Genomic DNA, 21,068 nt, shown 5'->3' with positions numbered 1-21,068 from the left:
TCAAACAGTTGGTGAATTAAAATTTTTCGATTGTCTATGGAACACATGATCGTCTATTCACTCCACACTTGCTCATTCATTCGGCTTTTAAATCGTTCAGTTGAAAGTCTAGATTTATTTTATTTCGCATTTATCGTCATTCATGGAATTCAGAGGTATTGTGGGGCTTTATGTAATTAACGGTGTAATTCAAGAAATGGAGATCCTGTAGCAATCTTGTGACTCTTTTGAAATGTCTGTCGGTGTAAGGAATCAGTGCCTCCAGAGATGATGACAATTCACTCGTTTGCAAATTACTGCTTTCAGGGTCATTTAACAATGCATTGATCACGAGCTGAAAAAGAGAATTGTAATTATTGGTTTCTGTAGAAAAAAAAAGTTGCTCAGGTTGACACAGAAATGGACAGGAAATTACGAGAGAATCTATCAAATCATCGGTAATATTTCCCTGCTGTTCGAATCGATATTTTTTATGAGCCCGCTCATTTTAAAAATAAATCGATGAACTAACAAACAGATTACCTGAGCTGCCTGACAATTTTTGCTATTGGTATTCCACCCAACAGCGCACCTCAGGAGTTCCTCCTTCTGCTTCGTCTTGAGTTGCCCGATAGCATCCGCCAGCCCCTGCTCTCCCTTCCTCAAGATATCCTCCACAATTTTCAGTACCTTGTAAGGTTTTTCAAGCCTCAATGCTAGTTTCAAGGCATCCACGAGCTGCTCACCCTTCAGCAAATTCGCCAATTTTTGCTCCTCGAGGATCATCTCCTCCCTCTCAGCAATGGCCTTCTGCCTTTTCTCCTCAGTGACATCCTTCCACACTATCATAACAGAGTCCGATCCTCCAGATATCAATCTGCTCTCATCCTGACTGACAGCCAATGCCCAAACCCTGTTATCATGCTCTTCAAATGTGCCAGTACACTCAGAAGTCTTGACACTCCACAGCTTCAACAGCCCATCAGCACCGGAAGTGACCAATTGCATTCCACGAGATATAAATTCCGCTCGTAAAACCGATGACTCGTGACCCTCAAATGTCTTGAGACAATTCAATTCAGAGAGTGACCACATTTTCATTGTGCAATCAGCGGATGTTGTCAATAGGACCTGATCAATCGGTGAAAATCTGACGCACCAGACGCCCCTTCTGTGCCCCCTCAAAGTCCCCAGGACCTGAAGGCTCTCAGAGCCCCAGAGTTTCGCTGTTTTGTCCTGAGATCCCGTTGCAATCAACCTATCATTCGGCGAAACAACAGCGCAATTGATGTCCTTCTGGTGTGCCAGGACGGTGTGGGCAGCGTTCAGGGTATTTTTTTCTGGATCATCGAGAGTTAATTTCTCTGGCAGATGCCAGAGCTTTAGACATTGATCTTGACTGACAGAGACGAAGAACTTGGTAGAGGCTTGAGAAAGAGCAACGGAACCAACGGACGCAGTGTGACGTGTCCCAGTGGCAATGCATTTCATTGTGAATGTCTCTGGTGACATCAGCCAAACCCTGACACTGTTATCCTTCGCCGAAGAGATCATTAAATTTCTATTGGCTGGAGTAACGCAGAGGGATAATACGAGATCAGTATGACCTCTCAGTAATTGACAACTCATGGTGGAGATATCATACAGCTTTATGTCGCAGCTGTTTGTGGCAACTGCCAAGTGACTTCCTGCCTGACCCACGTGGACGATATCAAGGATTTCATCGGTGTAACCGACGAATTGCTTCTGGCAGGAGAAATCTCCCAATGAGTGAATGATGATGTTGTGGTCTGCTGAGACAACAGCAAAGGAGTTGAGAGTTTTGTTGAAGAGGATGTGGGTGATGGCGAGGCCTCCTTCTTCCTTCGAAGCCTGAACCAGGGGATTCTCTTGGGTGTAAACTTCACGACCTGATCTCATCTCCCAGATCTTTATGATACCCTTCTCCCCTCCACTTCCTACAAGAATCTCATCCTCTCGTTTTGGTGTTTTCTGTTTTGAGAAGTTTGATGTGGAGGGAATGATGAAGACCCCTTCCAGGGATTCGTAGACTGGGAGGGTCCGAAGGGAGAGGCCCTTCTCCAGGTCCCACAGAATGAGCACCTTGTCGCGACCTGATGACACCATGTGAATGCTATCCTTGTGGAAGGAGAGAGACGTGATTCTACTGAAGTGCCCTGAGAGGATTTTCTTTAGGGCTCCAGAGGTCGTGTCCCAGCAGTAGATCTTCGTGTCATCTCCGGAGGCTAGGATAAGATTTTTGGTGGAGTCTGGGTGGAACTTCAGCACACTCACAACACCCTGGAGACCCTTCAGGTTGTGGGTACACGAGTGATGGTGCAGGTTCCACAGACGAACGCTTGAGTCACTCCCTCCGGAGACCATCAGCTGATCCTCTGGGGAGAGGGCGATGTGGGGGACAGGACCCTTGTGGATGGACTTCCAGACTTTTTTGGGGGTTGGCTCTCTCCAGGTGAAGAGCTTGAAGAGACCGCTTTTGTGATGGGTTATTACTGTGTCCGAGGTGGGGCTAAGGGTGAAGGTGTTTATTGTATCCTCGTCGGGAGTCGACGCGGACCCAAGGGTCGATATCACCGAGCCATTCTCCAGGGAGAGGACTGATATCGACGGACCGTTCTGGCAGAACAGGTGATCGCCTTCTGGACTCCACTATTTTTTCATGAATTAAACAAATTAAATGAATCATGACAATTTAGTTGATTTATTGTTATATTGTTCGTACGTTAATTAATTTAATATTTACTACAAAATACCAAAACACACCTGAATATTTCCTCCAGTGTAAAAAGGCCCATATTTTGTTTCTGCTTCATACCTGAAAATTTTACCTTAAATATAACCTCAAAGACATATCCATCCCTAAAACTCAGGTCCAAAAATAAAATACTCACGTTTCCTTAATATTCGATGAATTACTCATGCTGACTTTATCAATTCCATCGATTGAATAGAATTATCAGAATTTGTCAATGACTTCTTTGGAGTGACCCACGTGTTTCCCAAGTCTCTCTTTCAAAAAGCAAAAAAAAAACGAAGCCACCGCCTCTAGTGGATTCCGTCCCACTTCGGTTCATCGAGGAAATATAAATAATAGAAAAATCCGGGGACTGTGAGAACTCGGTAAACAGAGGATTGTTCATTTATTGTTGCTAAAACCCGGAGATACAGTACAATACAATGGTATTATTTACGAATAATTGCTGGAGGATGACATTTACAAGCAGAAATTTTCTTCGATCATCAGCAGTTTCTTACCAGCTGATTCCTCATCAGAAAGCATCCAAGAAATACGAATCCAAGAAGTGGCCGGGTTATCACGTTATTTACAATTTGGAAAATGTCAAAACGATTAGTATATTGAACAGACTCAAGTTACATACGACAATTGTTTCTGGAGTTACAATTCCTATGATTATCACTTCCGAGGTTACCTTGGGATTAACATCAGCATTTGTTCATAATGCAACATTTTTATGTGAGTTTGTGAGAATAAACTGAATATTAATTTACTATTATTAAATATTAAATTGAAAAATTATCTTAAAATAACATCCCGGAGGAATTTATTTATTATCGTGAATTATTTGAAGAATTCTTCAATCTATAAAAAATGTATTTTTTCAGTTGGAGCGGTAGCTCTATTTCTCCACGGGGTTGGGTACTTCGCCAATAATGTAGTGGGAATAATATATGCGAAAAAAGACTCTGACGACTTAAAAATTGCCTACGTGAGTTACTTTGGCAAACGAATGGATATTGACACCAACTTCAACGATATATCTTCTCCAGAGCCCAAGACACGATTTCGAAGTCCAATCTTCACTCCATTATTCATTGCATCGAAGAAAAAGAATCTGAGACTATTTATCAAGGGTAAAATCATCGACGAGCAAAAATTCGACAAACTCTTGGGTGTCTCATTCTGATTGAATGTAATTGATAATTATAATTAAATAATAACGTTGTTCAAAAGATTTCATTTATTTACAGTTCATATCCACAATTTCCAGAGATTGTATTAACCAGACCATCTGAAATGGGCATAAGCACGATTTGCCTCGCATTGTTTATGAAGATCTTGTTTTTTCTTCACCACACGTCCCTGGGGAGTAACATTTGTTGAAATTGAGTGCTTGATAGATAATCTGTGATTATTATGGGGATAATATTTATTTATGACTACCTGATTGTGTGCTGCATCAATGAGTTCTTTAGCCAATTGTGTTGAGAAAGGAATGGAACCCTCTTTATCTTGGGCAGCTTGAATTATCCAATTCATTGATAAAAACCTTTGACGTCGTTCCAGAACTGGTATGGGCACCTGGGATCGCAATTGAAATTAGTAAATATTAATAAAATGGGAGTTAGTCTTAGATTTTCTGCAAATTTATTCTTTTTAAATTCAAAATAAAAAAAATTGAATGAATACATAATCGTTCTGAAATATTTAATTGCGATTATTCGATATCAAAAAATATATAAATTATTATTTCATGTGATTAATTACTATTTACGAATAGAAATAAGAGGAATTATGGGAAATGATATTAAAAACTCACTCGATACGTCGATCCTCCTTTCTTCATCGGCATGAGCTCCATAACAGGGGTGCAATTAATGACAGCAGTATGAAGAATTTCTTTGGGATTCAGAACAATATTTACTCGTTCTTCAGGTTTTGCTTTGTGATATCTCTCTAACTGAATTCGTTTTATTTTTTCGAATGTCTCCTCCACGAGACTTCTGGCGAGCTCTTTTTTCCCCCGTCGTAAAACATAATTAATGAATTTGCTATAAGAAATTATTGAATAGTCAGAATTGCAATTGATTGATAAAATTGAATTTTCCAGAGGAAATGAGCTTCCTTCTCTTTGCTTACTCCACGACAGGATCGAAAAATTCCGAACAAGTTTCTGCTTTCATGGGGGGCAAAATTGGCATGTGAGCAATTTTTGCGAGTTCTCCACTTTGTTCCAGTCGTTCTTGTTCATCTTTTCTAAATGTGGGTTTGATGTGATGGGGATGGAACACACTGTAGGTTCTAATCCCTCCAATCCCCAACATTCTAAACAAATCAGCATCAAACAAAAAACATTCATTATTATAATTTAAAAAAAAATGAAAAACCAGATGATTTTTTTTTTTCAATGTGAAAAATCTAAAAAAAATTGCAATCATTTCCAGAAATATTTCTCAAATTTATAATGAGGGGTTATGTCCCCTGAATTCTCTCGAATCCTCCGAAAACCTAATAATTTCCAAAAAATTTGAAAATCCTAGAAACCCCCAACTACCACTGAGCAAACAGAAAATTCAAATACCTGCAGGAGATGTGTTTGAAAAGCGATTGCAATCCAGCAAATTGAAGCCCCACAGAACCCATTTTCCAACCTCAAAAGCAAAATGCCAAAAAGGACGAAAAGAAATCACTCAATTTTTCGCGAGAATAACTACCCGAGGACGAGAAAATCTTCGCAATTGACTCCAACCCCTCGAAATCAAAGCAATAACTCCAATTTCCTTTAAAATCCTGTCCCCCAATAATCAAATTACTCCCTCATTTAATTATGTCTTTCAGCCAATGGGAGTCTTTGCTTTCCCTCAGGTCTATTCACGTAATTTACCTCTGGACCCTCGGTCTTTTTCCCCTCAAAACACCCACACAAACACTCAAATTTCCCCTTCCATCCTGAAATTCCAGTTTATTCCACAGTGGAAAACCGTACGGGCAGCACTTGTCACTCGAAAAATCGATTAAACGCAGGTGCTGGTGTTGGAAAACGGTTTTTCCGTGTAGTTCACGTTGTTCCTCAGTTGTTCCACAATCACAAGAGCAATAAGAAGTCTCAGGAAATCACCAATGACGATAATCACTCATCAGTGAATTTTTTATATTTCATATCAATCGAATATTGAGGAATCGAGACATTGACTGAAGAAAAAGTGAATTTTTCATGTAATTTGTTGGAGAACTTAGGGTGATTTTATCTTTCATGTGTCTGTGGATATAGCATCGGCTTTATGACATCCGGAAAGGAAACTATGGGGTGAGAGTGGCTTCTTTATTCCATCCAGTATTTTTTCTCTTTTTTCTTCTTCACTGAATTTTTGTCCTATTGGTGGATCTTCTCATCATGAGTTAGTGATCACATTTATGATGAGAGAATCGACTGTTTCAGGAACTTCACACGATCATTAAATTCCTAAGTGGTAAATGTGTCCCTCAGGACTCAATTACCACCAACTGCACGATTTCATGATGAAGTAATTAGAGCAGAAGTTTCAGTTCGATATAATTATCTGATTATTGATTGCATATTATGCACAGTCAAGGCTTTTATTGTTGAGCTGCTTTTTTTTTGTTTGGGGTTTAGAGGTGCATTGGGTGAGGGGACTTATTAATTGATGAATTTATTGTTCTTGATTGACTCCAGTGAACAGCCAATCTTCACATGCAAAGCGCATGTGTTTCACATCGACCCCAAGACCAAACGGTCATGGGTATCAGCATCAACTGCTGCTGTTTCTGTATCGTTTTTTTATGATTCGACGAGGAGTTTGTACAGGATTATTTCGGTGGAAGGAACAAAGGTGAGTTTTTGGAATAGTTGATGGGGTTGATAGGATATATTCCAGGTTTTCATTTGGATTTTCGGTGTTCCAGGCTGTTATTAATAGCACAATCACTCCCAATATGATGTTCACCAAGACATCCCAGAAGTTTGGACAGTGGTCTGATGTCAGGGCTAACACTGTTTATGGATTGGGATTTTCATCGGAGGCTGAACTGGGAAAGGTATGATAGAACTGGAATTATTTCGAATTGAACATCAAAAAAGGAAAAATTGATTTTTCTTCTGTAAAGTCATTTGAAGAGATAATATTATTGGGAATTTTCAGTTCATCGAAAAATTCCACGAGGTGAAAGAGGCAACAAAAATAGCTGGTGCAAAGCTCCAATCGAATAGTTCATCGGTGACTCCATCGACTAGCGCCAATGTCAGTCCAATAACTCAACGCTCTTGCATGCCATCGAACGAGCAAGATCTCATCGATCCCCCAAATTCGTCAATGATAAATTCCAACTTATCCGCCTCGAACAATCCAAATCCCAATGCCAACATGATATCCACGCAGAACAGTGTGTCATCGGTCAGTAGTAGTCCATTACCCGGCACTTGTCAGAATAAAGTTGACGAGGAGCTGAAGAATGCTGTGCATGCAAGGTCACAGCTTATAAATCAGCAGCAGAATACAGAGAGTCCACAGCATCAGGGAAAACAGGGACAAATGGGGGCCAATCAGGGACAGAGCATTGAGATGCAATTGAAGTATGAAAATGACAGGCTAAAGCTTGCATTGGCACAGAGTTCTGCTAATGCCAAAAAATGGGAGGTGAGAATTATCAATTGCTGTCGAAAATTAAATCATCGCTTGTTTTTCCCTTCATGAAGAAAAAGAGAGCTGTAAATGTCAATTTCAGTTGATGAAATACGTTTGTAGTGTTCGAGAATTATCAAGTGTGCGAATTTCCATTTTTTTTTTATCCCAGTAGCAACAGCACGCAACGAATTATTTCTGGTGTGTTCTTGCACGTGGCACCAGGAGGGAGATATAAATATACTGATTCTCAGTGTTTCGCAAGTTCAAGTTCTTTGATAGCTTCTCAGAATTTTCTCCAGATGAATTGTACACTTCAAATCAATTCTTGCTAAGAAATGTTTAATCATTTGATTTTGCAATTAATGTTTTAATAGTTCATCGATGCTGTCTAATTACATTTTTTTTCAATTTAATTAAAATGTTAATTAGTTTGGGTTAATTGAATTTTTATTGAAGATTCCAATTAATGAGGAACATAATAATAATTATAATGATGATGTATAATTGGGATTGCTATCATTATTATTATCACTTTTATCAGAAAAAGAAAAACATTTTTGTTATTGTTTATTGGTGGAGAGGTTTCCAAAATTTTTTACAGCTTGATTTGTTGAAAATGTATTATTTAGGTCGAGCTTTCAACTCTAAAAATGAACAACGCGAGATTGACTAGTGCCCTTCAAGAATCAACAGCGAATGTCGACGAGTGGAAACGACAATTGCAACTCTACAAAGAAGAAAATATGCGTATAAAAGCTAAATACGCAGATCTTGAGGCTGGAAAAGTGGCAGAAGGTAACAGTGAGGCACTCAAACTACGTGTGGAGGCACTGGAGAACGAGTTGAGAACAAGAAATGAAGAATTAAAAGCCATGACCATGGCCACCAAGAACAAAGACTTCGTGGTGAGTTAATATTTCGAAAGATTCACCCAATACTTCGATTAGCTTGATTTAATTAATCAATCCAATTGTTACAATTCGTCATTTTTAGGCCCTCCAGAAGGAGAACGACGAGCTACGTGAAATGGTAACTGTTGTCCACGAGCAGCTGGAGCTTGCAATGAGTGGAAACAGAGTGCAGAAACAAAATTTGGATACTTTGAACACACGATTAGCTGGTTATATTCAGGATTTGGCGACAGTGCATCGAGAAATAACCAATACACTCCAGACATAAGTAAACATTCTTTTTTTATTTGAAAAGAATTTAAGGTAATTACAATTGTGACGCAGGACGTGACGACCTGATCATGAAATAATGAAAATGCAGGATATGATTTTGAAAAATGAATGGGGAAAAAAAAATCGGAGAAACGAAAAAACGAAGGGCCATGTTCCAAAAAAATACATATCTTAGTGAACTCCTTCCAGAGAAATTTCCACTGTGCCACTTTACGAGGGTTACCGCTTAGTACAGAATGTGCCAGATATTTTTTTTCTTTAATTTATCAATTAATTAGGGAAGGGTGAAATGCAAGAGGAAAAATAGTTGTTGAATTCAAATTATTGTGGATTAGAAATGTTATTTTTTTTTTATTGAAAAAAAAATGTTTTTGGTCAAAGTAGTCGACGATATGTCATTTGGTTCGTGATTTTTTTAAAAGCCTTTGATGCTTTTGTGGAGAAACTAATAGCATTTCTTAGAGCAGACTTTAACAACGATCTTTTACACATCGTTGTCAAGCACAATCCGCCATAGATACATAAAAGTATTTAAAATTGAAGAGTGAATTAACGATTTTGTTTTTAAGGTGTAATCAGTTTCGTATCAGTGGGTTGATATTATTAAACATAATTATTAATATAATTTTTTTTACAAATGAGACTGATCCTTCTTTTAGGGTATTTTGTGTTTCTAATGACTCGATTTTTGTCGTTTAATTGATTAATAAGAGGTTCAACATGTGGAGGAGTTGAGGAAAACTGATCAAAGGAGGTAAACATATCAGAACTATTGATATGGAATGTCGACAAGATGCTGTATTTTTTTTTTGGAAACTGCCCCTTTGATATTTGTAGGAAAAACTATAATTTTAGAATTGACGAATTTCGCGTATAACAATTAGCGAATAATTAAATGGCTCATTTAAATCAAATGACAAATAATTCACCAGATTTGTTTGGGGTTTATTGTATCTTCGAAGGGAAGATTAAGATCGCCGACAGTATTTCCCTTTCATTCAATATTTTGAGTAATAGGGAATTTGTACTATGGGACAAATAATTCTCTCTTACTTTTTCAATTTTTCGAGAATTCGTTTTAAGAATGAGTAATTATGAACGAATTATGACGAATCATCGAGATGAAATTGTTCTTTTACTCTCTGGAAAGAACACATAAATGAATGAATAAAAAAATGCTTCATGCAAGTTCCCTATGACTCTCCAAAATTAATGAATCAAGAGATTGTTTGGCACAAGGGAGCCATTGATACTTATAATTTAAGGATGAATTTTCAAATCGCCTGCAGTACGTCCATTTTTTTAAACAGATTATTCAATACAATTTGCCAACAATGTTCGCACAATTCTAGCTGATCACCAACATTGTCAATTTTTTGAATGATTTATTGAAACTTTAGTTGCCACAATTACCAATATTTTGGTAAAATTTATTTACTATTTTCCCTCAACTAATAACATTGTCAGTGGGTATTGTTGGACGAATAACTGACGAATGTTAATTTAATAAAAATCAGGGAAAACTACAAATCTGAGCTTCGCTTCCTCAAAACTTAGCCAATGACACTCTCGTTTTACAATTATCACTGTTATCAAAAAAAAGAAAAAAAAATGAAAAAAACAAAAAAAAATATTAAAAGAGACTCAACGAAGTTGTTGATGAAGTTTATACAGTAGTCATCTAGTCCTCCTCGTATACGTGAGTCTATGAACAAAAAATAGTGAAAAATGAAAATCATGAGAGACAATGAAATATTATTCATAACAAAAAGCAGATGAGGATACGTGAGAGCGAACGCGCAAGTGCAGTTAATCTCCAGTAAACTACTATCAAATCATACTAGGACTTTGTTGTAAATTTTACTAATACATTTTTGGCATTTACAATAGTTGAGTGGAATAAAAATGGAGGGAATAATTATTAAAATTGCACGATCATTGTAAACACCGATCGGTCCTATTGGGATGCGCTGAGGGGTGAGAAGACTTGTTCAATGGAGCAAACGAATTAAATTGGGTAATTAAGTCATTTCAGGGAGAATAATCATTTTTTTTCCATTGATTTTTCCCATTTATTATTTCAATTGGAGATTTATTCTAAACATCACTGATCTACAGGGATATACCCTCCATCGCAAGTTTTTTTTCCCTCTCAGTGCGATAAACGAATGAGATAATTTATATTTTAATTAATTCAATTAACGTTAAATTAATACACCCGTCGATTTATTTAATGAAAAATATAAGTACGCTCACTGTAAGACAATATTTTTCAATTAATTTTTAAAAACTAATCTTCCAGGATTTTAACTTTGTACTCTTGTATGCTAATTAATGAGCAGCCAATAATCATCGTATTAATGATTCTAACGATAATCAGTGTTACGATTCTCAGTGGCATTTTACGTATATTAATTTAGGAATTAATTTAGAAATGATATTATTTTTATTGATGTTTTGGAAGTTGCTTTTTTCGGCTGTTTTTACGTTGTGAAATTGTGGTAATTGCCGTTGATTAATGACTCTTAATAATTTCGATTTAATGGGCAAACGCGAAAAGTGGAGAGGGAGAGGTAAAATTGAAATACCAAATATTTATTCCTTGATAAGAAGTAATTAGTCACATATTTAAACATTTTATATGAAAGAAAGAACAGAAATTATACTTTACACATGTTTTTAATCCTTGAGAATGAGTAGATGAGTTTTTAAAATACGTAAGTGATGGTGGCATTTTTGGGGAAAATGTGAAAAAAGAAAATAAATAAAATCATGTGATTGGGTAATTAGGATGCACATGAGGTATTACTGATTATTCCGTTTGAAATGCCAATTATTAGTCCAATGAGTTGCCACACAGTTTTTATTCACATATACAAATGAATCTCGTTAGATCGAATTAATCGTTTATTACTGTATCATTTTTAAGAATTCATGAAAATGTTCCTCAATTGGATGATCGGTACAAACTAATAACAATGTATATACAACACTTGTTTTATTTAATTGAATGGGGAAAGCAGCAGATGAAGAGGATTTTGGTAAAATCATCAGGAGGACACGATTTCCTTGAGGCGAATTAATAAATGAACTAATAACTATGCAATTGTTTGTGAAATTGTGGATGTTTTTAAGATGAAGCGAGAGAAAACAATGTGGATAAGTAGTGATTCAAATGGAAAATGGACACAATAAAATATTGATGAATAAATTAATTAAGTCGTTTGTTCTCCCATTTTCATTTCATGGATCGATTATTATTATTATTGATTTTTTTTGTTATGCAAAAATGATTCACGTCGAAACGATTATGGACGATTCCGAAGTTGGAAATCTCCCCCAAGAGGGCAACTCCTCCATTCAATAGTTTTTTGCAGCTTTCTCATTTTTGCATTACGTAATTTATTATAGTAATTATGAAGGATACGTTCGGTCATAAAAATGAGGACAGCGATGATAAATCCAACAGCCAAAACCCCCAGGACCGGAGCAATTCCTTGAGCTTCCACCGGCGAAAATGTCACATTACTTGATTTTCTTTTCGTTTTATACTGTTGCTTAAATCGACCAATTAATCCATTGTGTTTGAATCGATTAATGCTTGAAAAAAAAAATTCCATTACTTTCCTAGACTCCATCATTCGCAATAAATAAATAGACGAATAATTTCACTTACTGATAAGCAAAAAATTTGCTGTACTCGCTATGCAATGGTAATATAAATGAAGAGCTTTGTATTCGTTTCATCGGTATTGCAATAATTTCGCAAGAAAGGAGTTGAGACAGATAATCATCTCGATAGGAAGAAGTTATATGGAATGCCACTTTCTCATGACATACCTGTGACATTTTAATGTTTAATCTGGAATGTTAGAGCAATGTCAATAAATATAATAATAAAATAGTACCTGATGGAAACCTTGACGAAGATTGTGAGGCATGGAATGGTCGGGATTCATGAGGGGCCATATTTTTTGTATGACAGTTTCATTAGAGGCCTGCAACAAATAAAATTATTTATTTGGAAAAAATTGCATGAATAACATACTTGAAACATCAGATGATCTGCACTGTTAGCTACTGCTATTAAACGGTGAGTACCAGCTGCAATGAATTCATTTATTGTTCTAAATGGTAATTGTGATTCCGAAATGGCAAGGAGACTTGTCAATGACGCAGTGTATGATGCACTGACCACGACTGCTGATACAATTACCGAAAAAGATATTATTCTCCGAGAGTTATCCGCAGGAAATTCTGGCGATAAAAAATTCTGTCATGCAACTTTCATATTTTTATAAGAGTTTCTCTGTCACTACCTGATAATCCTTGCTGACAGTATATACCCCAAATAGACCAACAGTTCTCAGAAATTAACACAAAAAGCTTCATCTTCTTGTATTTTATCAGTGTTAAGACGAGCGACATTACCAAGATTAAAGCTATCATCACTAGCCAGACATCTGTGTGAAATGCCTGTGAAATAATTATATGAATTTTTAAATAAATCAATTACATTCAGAAAAATAAAATACCAGACCTCAACGTAGACTTCCCATTGTATCTCCACTGCATTAGGTTTTCTAATATAGAAAATGGAGAATTCATCGGACGTGAGGGTTGTAAAATCAATGACTTCCAGTCTTTCAGAGGTCATCATGAATGCTCCGACCCCCATATCAGCTTCTCCTCGAATAATTTTTCCAATGACACCTGTCCATTCCAACAATTCTGGATCCCAATGTCCATGACCTCTGTCAAGTTTTATAAATGATAGCGTAAAATTCATGGATTGGGAAAGTGCCTCCAAGAGTTTTCCAGAATATCCATGGATTTTACCATTTTCTAGCCAAATTTCTGACGAGCCCTGCAAACAATTGAATAAGAATTATAGAACAATAGTCTCAAAGAATTTTTTATGTTCTTTATTTAAGAGATAATTTTCGTGGTCAATACCTTCATAATATATACACGAAATGGAAGACCTTCGAGGGAAGATCTTCTCTGGAAAAGTGATTTTCTGGAAAACCACTGGATTTTACCATTTTCATCACTCTGTCTACCCAATGTTCCCACGTTTGTTTGGTCCTTTCTGATTGACCACCATTCATGAATAATCGTTGTTTCACAGCAGATAACCGTGGCTTCAGAGGTGAATCCCAAATTAAATAAATTTCCTTGTGGATGACGACAAAACTCGCAAATATTTTCATCGTTACTTCCGGAGAACACGAGCAACCATATGGCATCTTTGGCGTTGAAATTCCGAACAAGTTTTGCAAAATGATACAGATCATCCATGCTATTAATAAAAATTACAACTAAGGGAGAGATGCTGTTAGATATGTAAAATTCCAATCTGTCTACGAAATTTGAAGATGAAACAATTACAGCTGTTATTCCATGATTCGACATTTGTTTGGTGAAGGTGTGCCAATACAGCATGGTCTCAGAAGCTGAAAATGATTGATCAAATTAAAAACGAAATATTGGTGAAAATTTAAAAACTCGTGAAATTCTTCCGATTAATTTGTGAGAATTTCTTCAGAGACTTGTACTTACAAAAATATTCATCAGCCGACAGAATGATTAATCCAGAAATCCTGTATCTCTCATAAAAACTAACAATTAAAGACACATGACGATGCATTTTGCTATAATCTAAAATTGTACTGGTGGAGGGATTTACAATAAAATAAAATATTACTGCACCGAAAAGCTTCATGTTTTCTGCATTAACGATTAACAATTAAAGAGCAAAGGAAAGAGTTGTGTGAATATTTGTGGGGTTCACAAACTGATCTGAAATCAAGGGATTCGTTCCATTTTTTTTATATCTTTTATACCTGCAAATGTACCTTTTACTATTGGTAGGAAATAATAATATTATATGCATGTAATAGAATAGAGTAAAAAGATCAAACCAGAAGATACAACGAACAAAACCACTGATTTCCGTGAAACAGTTCATGGATTATTCCACTAAACCATTTCTTTGCAATCGACAAAAAGCTCGACATGTGTTTATCCACGTTTTTTAGGTCATCTTAAAAGCTTAAAAGTACATTTAGCCATCACTAAAATATTTCTAGTTTCACCTTTTTGCGTAACTATTATAAATATCTTTCCTAGTTGTGCATAATTTAGCGATAGAAAATGCAACGAAAGACGAAAGACCATTTGACTAGTTCCAGAAATCTGGATCGTCTCTTTTCCTGAAAAAAATTCATTCACAATTTAATCCTAATGCTAATCCTAATCCTTTCATTTATCGATCTTCTCTGTCTTATTTTCCTACAAAAATAGAGAATTTCGAAAGCAAAAATGATGGACGTAACGATAATTCCAACGAATAAGACAAAAACGACTGGTGTTATTTCTTGGAGATGCACTGGTGAATGGTGAGATATTTCTGGTTCTGATGAGCCCGTGTACTTCTTCTCCAATCTTCTGAGCATTCCATTGTACTTGAACCGCTGAATACTATAATATATTTTCAATTAGTAATTGACCAATGTGCTGATATTGAATGAATATCTTACTAGTAATTAACAATATTGATTAAATCACTGCCTTTTGGCAATATCAGTGCCATGGTTTCCTGTGGTCCAGCAGTTATCGATATTGTATTACAAGACAATGAATGTCTGTAGAATTTCATTGCAATTTCATTCGCGTAAAATCCCACTCTCTCGTTGCACACCTGCAAATTTTACCCCAAATTCAAATAAATTATTACTTTCATGGGGGTACAATAAAAATTATAATTAACCTGAAAACGTAACTCCTTTCTTCATAAATACCTGTTTGAAACCTTCTGGATAGGTGGTAGGAAGCAAATGTCTTGGTTTCATGAGAGACATCATCCCTTTGAAGAGTGTCTCATTGGAACGCTGCAAGGTCATAAAGGCAAAGTTGTTCCATTAATTGATCATTTTTAGCGATTAATTTTTGACTGATAAATATGATTTCCGGAGGAATTGCGAGTGGAATGCGTAGATCCCTCAAACAGACAGGATTTTCACAAGCAGCAGGATTTTTTTTCTGTCATATTAAATTATTATTCATGACCTTGTATCTGTTATAGAATATACTCTCGTTCAGGACGATGAATTTATAGGTGCCATCAGCGACGAAACCCTCCAAAGTAGTGAATGGTCTAAATGACGAGGATACGGCAATTACGCTCGTCATCAGGGTAGCATATACAATATAAATTAATAAGGCTGTCAGTGATATTGATAACTGAAGTATCTGCACAGGTGTTTCATTGGCAAAATCTGTGGGAAATCAATTAATCACATGAACAGGAACCGATGAAAATGGAACAAATGGCTTGATCTCAGATAATAAACAATTCAATAAATATTATTGATTAAATAAAATCAGTTCTACAAAATACTCGTGCATAAAATGTATTAAACAATTCCAAAAGAAAACGAAAAACCGCAGAATATCAATATCTTCTGATTAATTACTGCATAACAATTATAATATTCATATAGATTTTTTTTTGTCAATCGAATTGTTTATGACGTGAATTAATTATTTGATGTAGAGTACAATTTCGTGAAATTCATTACCTATCCAGCCTTGTTGACAAAAAATTCCCCAAATGCATAAGTATTCTTCGCAGAAACGAGAGAACAGATCATGTTTTTTGATATTGATTTGCATAACGGTTAATAAAATAGGCATTGTCAGGATTAAACCGATGATAGTCAACCAGACACCTACCGTGAACACCTATTAGTTCATAATTCATAATTAAAATTACGTGACTAACGGTAATTAACCAGTTATCACACTTGAAACGATTTGTGGGGGACAAAAAATGGATTTGCAGAATTTTCAGACTTTTTCCAAATCACTGCAATCATTGAATTGATTTATTTTCACGAGAGTAAAATCGTTAACAATATAATCTGATAGAAAATGAAATAAATACTTGTACCACTTGATAAAAATGTGAAAATCAAATTCCACAAAGCAATTTTTTCTCAGAAATAACAATTTCATGCAGCAAACCTTGAAATAGGCGTTCCAGGACACGTTGCTCTGTTCAAGTTTTTTAAAATAAACATGATAAGCACCAGTAATCATGGGAACACTAAAATAAACCGCTTTATGCCGCTCGGGAAGCATGAGGACATCAGCAACTCCAATATCAGCTTCATTTCGATAAACTCTTCCAATTAGACCAGTCCAGTTTGACGTTGCTGCATCAAAATGTCCATATTCACTGTGTTTTATCAAATTCACTGTAAAATTCATAGCTTGAGACATTGCCGTAAGGATGTCGCCTAAATATCCAAACAGTTTTCCATTTTTTTCACTGAAGTAAACCGATCCCTAAAATGACAAAATATATTTTCCATATATTTTCCCTATATTTTCCAATTTTTGGAAAACTGAAATGTACTCGATTGCAAAGCTTTCACTCGGAAGCAAAAATCGCGTCAATCTGATATTTTGTACTGATACGCTCTCTTCAATAGTCATATTTAATTGCATTCGAGAATTCTAGGAATTTTTACCTCGAATGTAGCAATTCGTAACGCTCGCCCGTGCATTGACATTCTGGGATTAGGAAGAGATTCGTCAGTAGCCCAAATTATTCCTCCACTGTGGTTAGTCAATCGACCAATTTGCTGAGTAGTAACACGATTTTCTTCAGAACACCGCCATTCATCAATTGTGTCAGAATTACAGCATGAAAGGAGAATCCTCGAATTCATTTTAAGATTCAATGAATTTCCACGTGGATAATTGCAAAAACTACAGACATCACCTCCAGTATCTCTCCTGAATAACATCATCCAAGTAGCTTTACCCATATTCAAATTTCTAATCATTGATTCCAAGTCATAAATTGCATCCGTGTTATCAATAACGAGGATAACGAGAAGACGATTCATTCTCGCAACGTGGGCATTTAATTTTTTTTTCACTTCCTCGTAATTCAGGAAAAGAACTGCCACTCCATTATCAAATAAAATCCTCGATGTCGCGTACCAGATCGATGTACGTTGGAAGGCTAGAATTATTTTTCAGTTTAATTAAAAAATCCTTAATTGCTCGATGAATATTCTTCACCATTTTTACGAGAGTAATTAGACATATATTTCTCTTTGGAAATATGTGGAAATATTCTTTTGAATCCTCTCGTTATTTTTCTCAGCGACTTACATTGATGCTCTGTTGTGAATCCTATGATTACTCCTCCACAAGAATATTTTTTGCAAACACTCTTAATGAAGGACCCATAATTATTGGAATCATCGAATCTGACGCAGGATACGACAGCAATTGCACCAAAAATACTCAACAGTAGAGATATTGTGTAGAATTTCATCTCTCCTTTACTGAATAATGTCTTCAATTATTTGCAAGAGTTATTTATATTGAATTATAATCACGTATAATTAAATTGGCGTTGCTGATTGAAAATCTGTAATTCCGCGGATCATTTTCAGACTACTTTCGTATATGTTTGAGAGAAAGTCTGCAACTATTCTGTACTACGTAGAATTGTATTCAAATAGTTTTAACTGATAACAGGTGGGGCCTATTTTCCTTCGATTATTTTGAGAATTCAGGGAAATACTCGGTTTATGTATCGTTTTCATATCTATTTGTTTTTATCTCAATTGGCTATTTGCGAGGGGTATATGGATAGGAGTAAATTCCTAAAAGCTAAAATGAAAGTTTAAACGCATAGTTTATATTTAAAAACACATGTTTATTGGGACTTACTGCATTATTATAAAGGACTCCTTAATGTGTGTGATATTATATATCATTCGAGCACGTACGAATACTCGATAATCACCCAAGAGCTTTTCCGAAGTGCTAATTGAATTGTAAATACTTTAATTATTCCACTATCATGTCTATTTACTACGTAAAAAAACGTAACATTTACAATATTTATCCGAATAAAAATTTCACACAATGTTATCTTCGAAAATGTCCTCCATTCAATCGATAATAAATTGCTTTCTACAAATTAATCCAACGATTGAATGATTTTTCCTCGTGAAAACAGTAAAATACCTCTCTCTTATTTTATAAAATTTCTGGAGTTCAGTTTGAAATCGAATGATTGTGTTTCAGTAATTGAACATTTTGGTCTAAACACATACAAATTTCTGAATCTTCAGAATTCATTTTCCGTCAGGTAATTGGTGTATCTCGCTCCGTTAATTGCATTAATTTATAGTTGGTTGAATAGACAAGAGATTATAGTTCACATAATTTTATCCATCCATTAAATCACAACTATCCTCGAAGTACCTTAGCAAATATTTTTGTCTCCATTCTTCAAACTCTAGGGATGAACAATGAGAGAACATTTATTTTTTTTCATACCCCCCAAACATTTCTATCCACAGACATCAGTATACCTTTCAAATTTCACACATATCTTGCATCGTTAGACGTTGAAAGCACCATTATTCCACCATTTTTTTTTTCAAATCTATTCATATCCTTTTCAATTGGTTGCAGAAATTGGCTTCCCACGTTGCGTGATTCATTCAAATTTCACATTTGCTTCACTATTTGACTTCTACCATTATTTCATTTATCCATAGTATCACGTAATATAATGTCATGATTATCTGAAAATCAATATCGATAATTATAAACGATATTTAAAGAAACTTCTATTGAATCAATATGAGGAATAAAATCAATGTTATTAATAATAATGGAAAATTTAATATCACATTTGGATTTATCGCTATTTTTGCTTACCTAATGAAAATCATTGCTTGGAATCAACGTAAGTTAACATCCAAATACTTCTTGACTGGCAAAAACCATGTACAAAAAACCATCCTCATCCTTTTCGCGTTGATACAGCTGTGCCATTGTCATACTACCACTGGCCATACTCCTCTGATTAACCAGTACAAAAAACGCTTGGGTTGGATGAAGTTGTAATCTTCGTCTGTAAAAAAAACGGCAAAGAAATTAATAAATATAATTGAGAAATGCCACATGAAATGATAGAATAAAAAATTATCTTTACAGATTTTCGTTTCATAATATAAAAAAGAACCCTGAGATTTAAATTATAATAAAACCAAGTGTGGGAACAGATTTAAACAAACACCTCAGGGTTCTAAGGAGTAAATATATTCGAGTGAAAATTATTAATCAATAAAGGGTTAAGTCCATACCTTATAATTTTTATCAGTTCAGCAACGGTCAAATGATCAGGTACTAAAAATTTGGATTTATCCAACAATGGCAACTGTCGTTCACCATAATATCTCTCAACAATTATTGGAATTTTATTTGGATGGCGTTCGCGTATTAATTCACCGTCTGCAACTCGTTGTGCTGTAACAAGAGAACAAGTGCGAATAAAAATACAACAGTTCCATATCATTATCTACGAAAAAAGAAAAACAGAGTTTAAAAGAAAAATAAGAACATGGGTGAATGTAAATAATTTTTATCGACTCTAGGACGTTACTAATTGCTGGCAGGTTTTATTTGGTACATACCGAATGATCTCTTTTCTTTGAAGGATTTCGGTGTCAGGCTCATTATTGTTAAATCTCAGTGAAATAAAAATTGTCAAAAAAATCAGTCATAAACTACGACGCACTTTCGCTGTCAGCTGAGAATTGTATAGGAAGCAACTCAGCTGGTTTCCTCTCCCCCACTGTTCTCTTTTCGACAATCTACGATTGAACTCGAATAACGCGAATGATTCGAAGGGATCGAACAAGGAAAATAGACCTGGTAGAGGCTTGTGATAAGAAAAATTAAAGTCCCAACAAGATTTGTAGTTCTTACCCCACGTCAGGGAGGGCGCGTTCATGAAATGCCTGAGTGCCAAAGAGGATTGACTAAAGTAGAGGCTAGTGGGGGTTTGAGTGACCCCAGCGGCATGGGAGTACTGCACCCCAAGAGAGGGAGGGCGCCACACGCAATGGGGGTGTCTGCCCGTCAGCTGCCTCGGTAATTGCCTCAGACTCAGTCACTCAGTAGCAGTCCCGCTGTCAGAGGGACCAGTCGACGGGGTGAATGTTATTTTCTGCGTTACGAAATTGGTATTCACTGAAATGAAAAAATTTTATGTAGTCACTTGAATTTTTTACCCCCATGTGACCTTTAACCAAGCCCAATTAACCCTTAACCAAATCGAATTAACCCTTAACCAAATCCAATTAACCCTTAACCAAATCCAATTAACCCTTAACCAAAAAATATCAGGAGAACATGAAAATCGAAGAGGTATTCACTGAAATTTTCAAATTCAAAATTTTTCAAAAAGTATCAGGAGAACAGGAGATCCGAGAAGATATTCACTGAAATTTTAAAATTCAAAATTTTCAAAAAAGTATCAAGAGAACAGGCGATCGAAGGAGGTATTCACTGAAATTTTGAATCTGGTAATTTCAGTGAATACCTCTTCGATTTTCATGTTCTCCTGATACTTTTTGGTTAAGGGTTAATTGGATTCGGTTAAGGGTTAAGTGGATT

The 21,068-nt window shown here is 35.7% G+C and overlaps 7 protein-coding genes across 8 annotated transcripts; 2 read left to right on the top strand and 5 right to left on the bottom strand.

Moving 5' to 3' along the window:
* Nucleotides 1-100: 100 nt before the first annotated feature.
* Nucleotides 101-2,983, bottom strand: LOC105269779 (transducin beta-like protein 3). The gene is made up of 4 exons (XM_011310299.1): nt 2,892-2,983; nt 2,764-2,815; nt 523-2,649; nt 101-334 (listed from the first exon to the last, which is right to left on the bottom strand). The coding sequence occupies exons 1-4, from the start codon at nt 2,918-2,920 to the stop codon at nt 137-139; spliced, it is 2,406 nt and encodes an 801-aa protein (XP_011308601.1). The 5' UTR covers nt 2,921-2,983; the 3' UTR covers nt 101-136.
* A 70-nt stretch (nt 2,984-3,053) lies between these two features.
* LOC105269780 (transmembrane protein 186) lies at nt 3,054-4,102 on the top strand. Its single transcript, XM_011310301.1, has 3 exons — nt 3,054-3,475; nt 3,625-3,932; nt 4,011-4,102. The coding sequence occupies exons 1-2, from the start codon at nt 3,178-3,180 to the stop codon at nt 3,924-3,926; spliced, it is 600 nt and encodes a 199-aa protein (XP_011308603.1). The 5' UTR covers nt 3,054-3,177; the 3' UTR covers nt 3,927-3,932; nt 4,011-4,102.
* mRpS7 (mitochondrial ribosomal protein S7) lies at nt 3,966-5,590 on the bottom strand. The gene is made up of 5 exons (XM_011310302.1): nt 5,322-5,590; nt 4,880-5,065; nt 4,560-4,791; nt 4,184-4,321; nt 3,966-4,102 (listed from the first exon to the last, which is right to left on the bottom strand). The coding sequence occupies exons 1-5, from the start codon at nt 5,381-5,383 to the stop codon at nt 4,019-4,021; spliced, it is 702 nt and encodes a 233-aa protein (XP_011308604.1). The 5' UTR covers nt 5,384-5,590; the 3' UTR covers nt 3,966-4,018.
* Nucleotides 5,591-5,748: 158 nt separating this feature from the next.
* On the top strand, nt 5,749-11,782 carry homer (protein). The gene is made up of 6 exons (XM_011310297.1): nt 5,749-6,047; nt 6,435-6,591; nt 6,665-6,796; nt 6,901-7,395; nt 8,013-8,288; nt 8,377-11,782. The coding sequence occupies exons 1-6, from the start codon at nt 6,022-6,024 to the stop codon at nt 8,560-8,562; spliced, it is 1,272 nt and encodes a 423-aa protein (XP_011308599.1). The 5' UTR covers nt 5,749-6,021; the 3' UTR covers nt 8,563-11,782.
* A 23-nt stretch (nt 11,783-11,805) lies between these two features.
* On the bottom strand, nt 11,806-13,406 carry LOC105269776 (glutamate receptor-like). The gene is made up of 6 exons (XM_011310295.1): nt 13,108-13,406; nt 12,887-13,043; nt 12,616-12,824; nt 12,476-12,565; nt 12,244-12,407; nt 11,806-12,167 (listed from the first exon to the last, which is right to left on the bottom strand). The coding sequence occupies exons 1-6, from the start codon at nt 13,354-13,356 to the stop codon at nt 11,876-11,878; spliced, it is 1,161 nt and encodes a 386-aa protein (XP_011308597.1). The 5' UTR covers nt 13,357-13,406; the 3' UTR covers nt 11,806-11,875.
* Nucleotides 13,407-14,781: 1,375 nt separating this feature from the next.
* Nucleotides 14,782-17,922, bottom strand: LOC105269806 (glutamate receptor-like). The gene is made up of 8 exons (XM_011310336.1): nt 17,757-17,922; nt 17,359-17,604; nt 16,596-16,786; nt 16,151-16,313; nt 15,639-15,847; nt 15,371-15,460; nt 15,110-15,270; nt 14,782-15,050 (listed from the first exon to the last, which is right to left on the bottom strand). The coding sequence occupies exons 1-8, from the start codon at nt 17,920-17,922 to the stop codon at nt 14,798-14,800; spliced, it is 1,479 nt and encodes a 492-aa protein (XP_011308638.1). The 3' UTR covers nt 14,782-14,797.
* A 541-nt stretch (nt 17,923-18,463) lies between these two features.
* LOC105269775 (microtubule-associated proteins 1A/1B light chain 3A) lies at nt 18,464-20,278 on the bottom strand. 2 transcript variants are annotated; one of them, XR_892475.1, is made up of 5 exons: nt 20,084-20,278; nt 19,754-19,916; nt 19,326-19,521; nt 18,974-19,189; nt 18,464-18,897 (listed from the first exon to the last, which is right to left on the bottom strand). XR_892475.1 is itself a non-coding variant. In XM_011310294.1 (4 exons), exons 1-3 carry the CDS (start codon nt 20,124-20,126, stop codon nt 19,359-19,361), a joined length of 369 nt encoding a protein of 122 aa, XP_011308596.1. In that variant the 5' UTR covers nt 20,127-20,278; the 3' UTR covers nt 18,464-19,189; nt 19,326-19,358. The 2 variants fall into 2 exon arrangements, 1 of the variants encoding a protein (XP_011308596.1); XM_011310294.1 differs by having other exon boundaries at nt 18,464-19,189.
* Nucleotides 20,279-21,068: the final 790 nt, after the last annotated feature.

Source organism: Fopius arisanus, unplaced genomic scaffold (assembly GCF_000806365.1).
Source record: "Fopius arisanus strain USDA-PBARC FA_bdor unplaced genomic scaffold, ASM80636v1 scaffold00074, whole genome shotgun sequence".
Lineage (NCBI taxonomy): Eukaryota > Metazoa > Arthropoda > Insecta > Hymenoptera > Braconidae > Fopius > Fopius arisanus.
The sequence above is the reverse complement of the archived record's forward strand: the minus strand, read 5'-3'. Positions and strand labels throughout refer to the sequence as shown.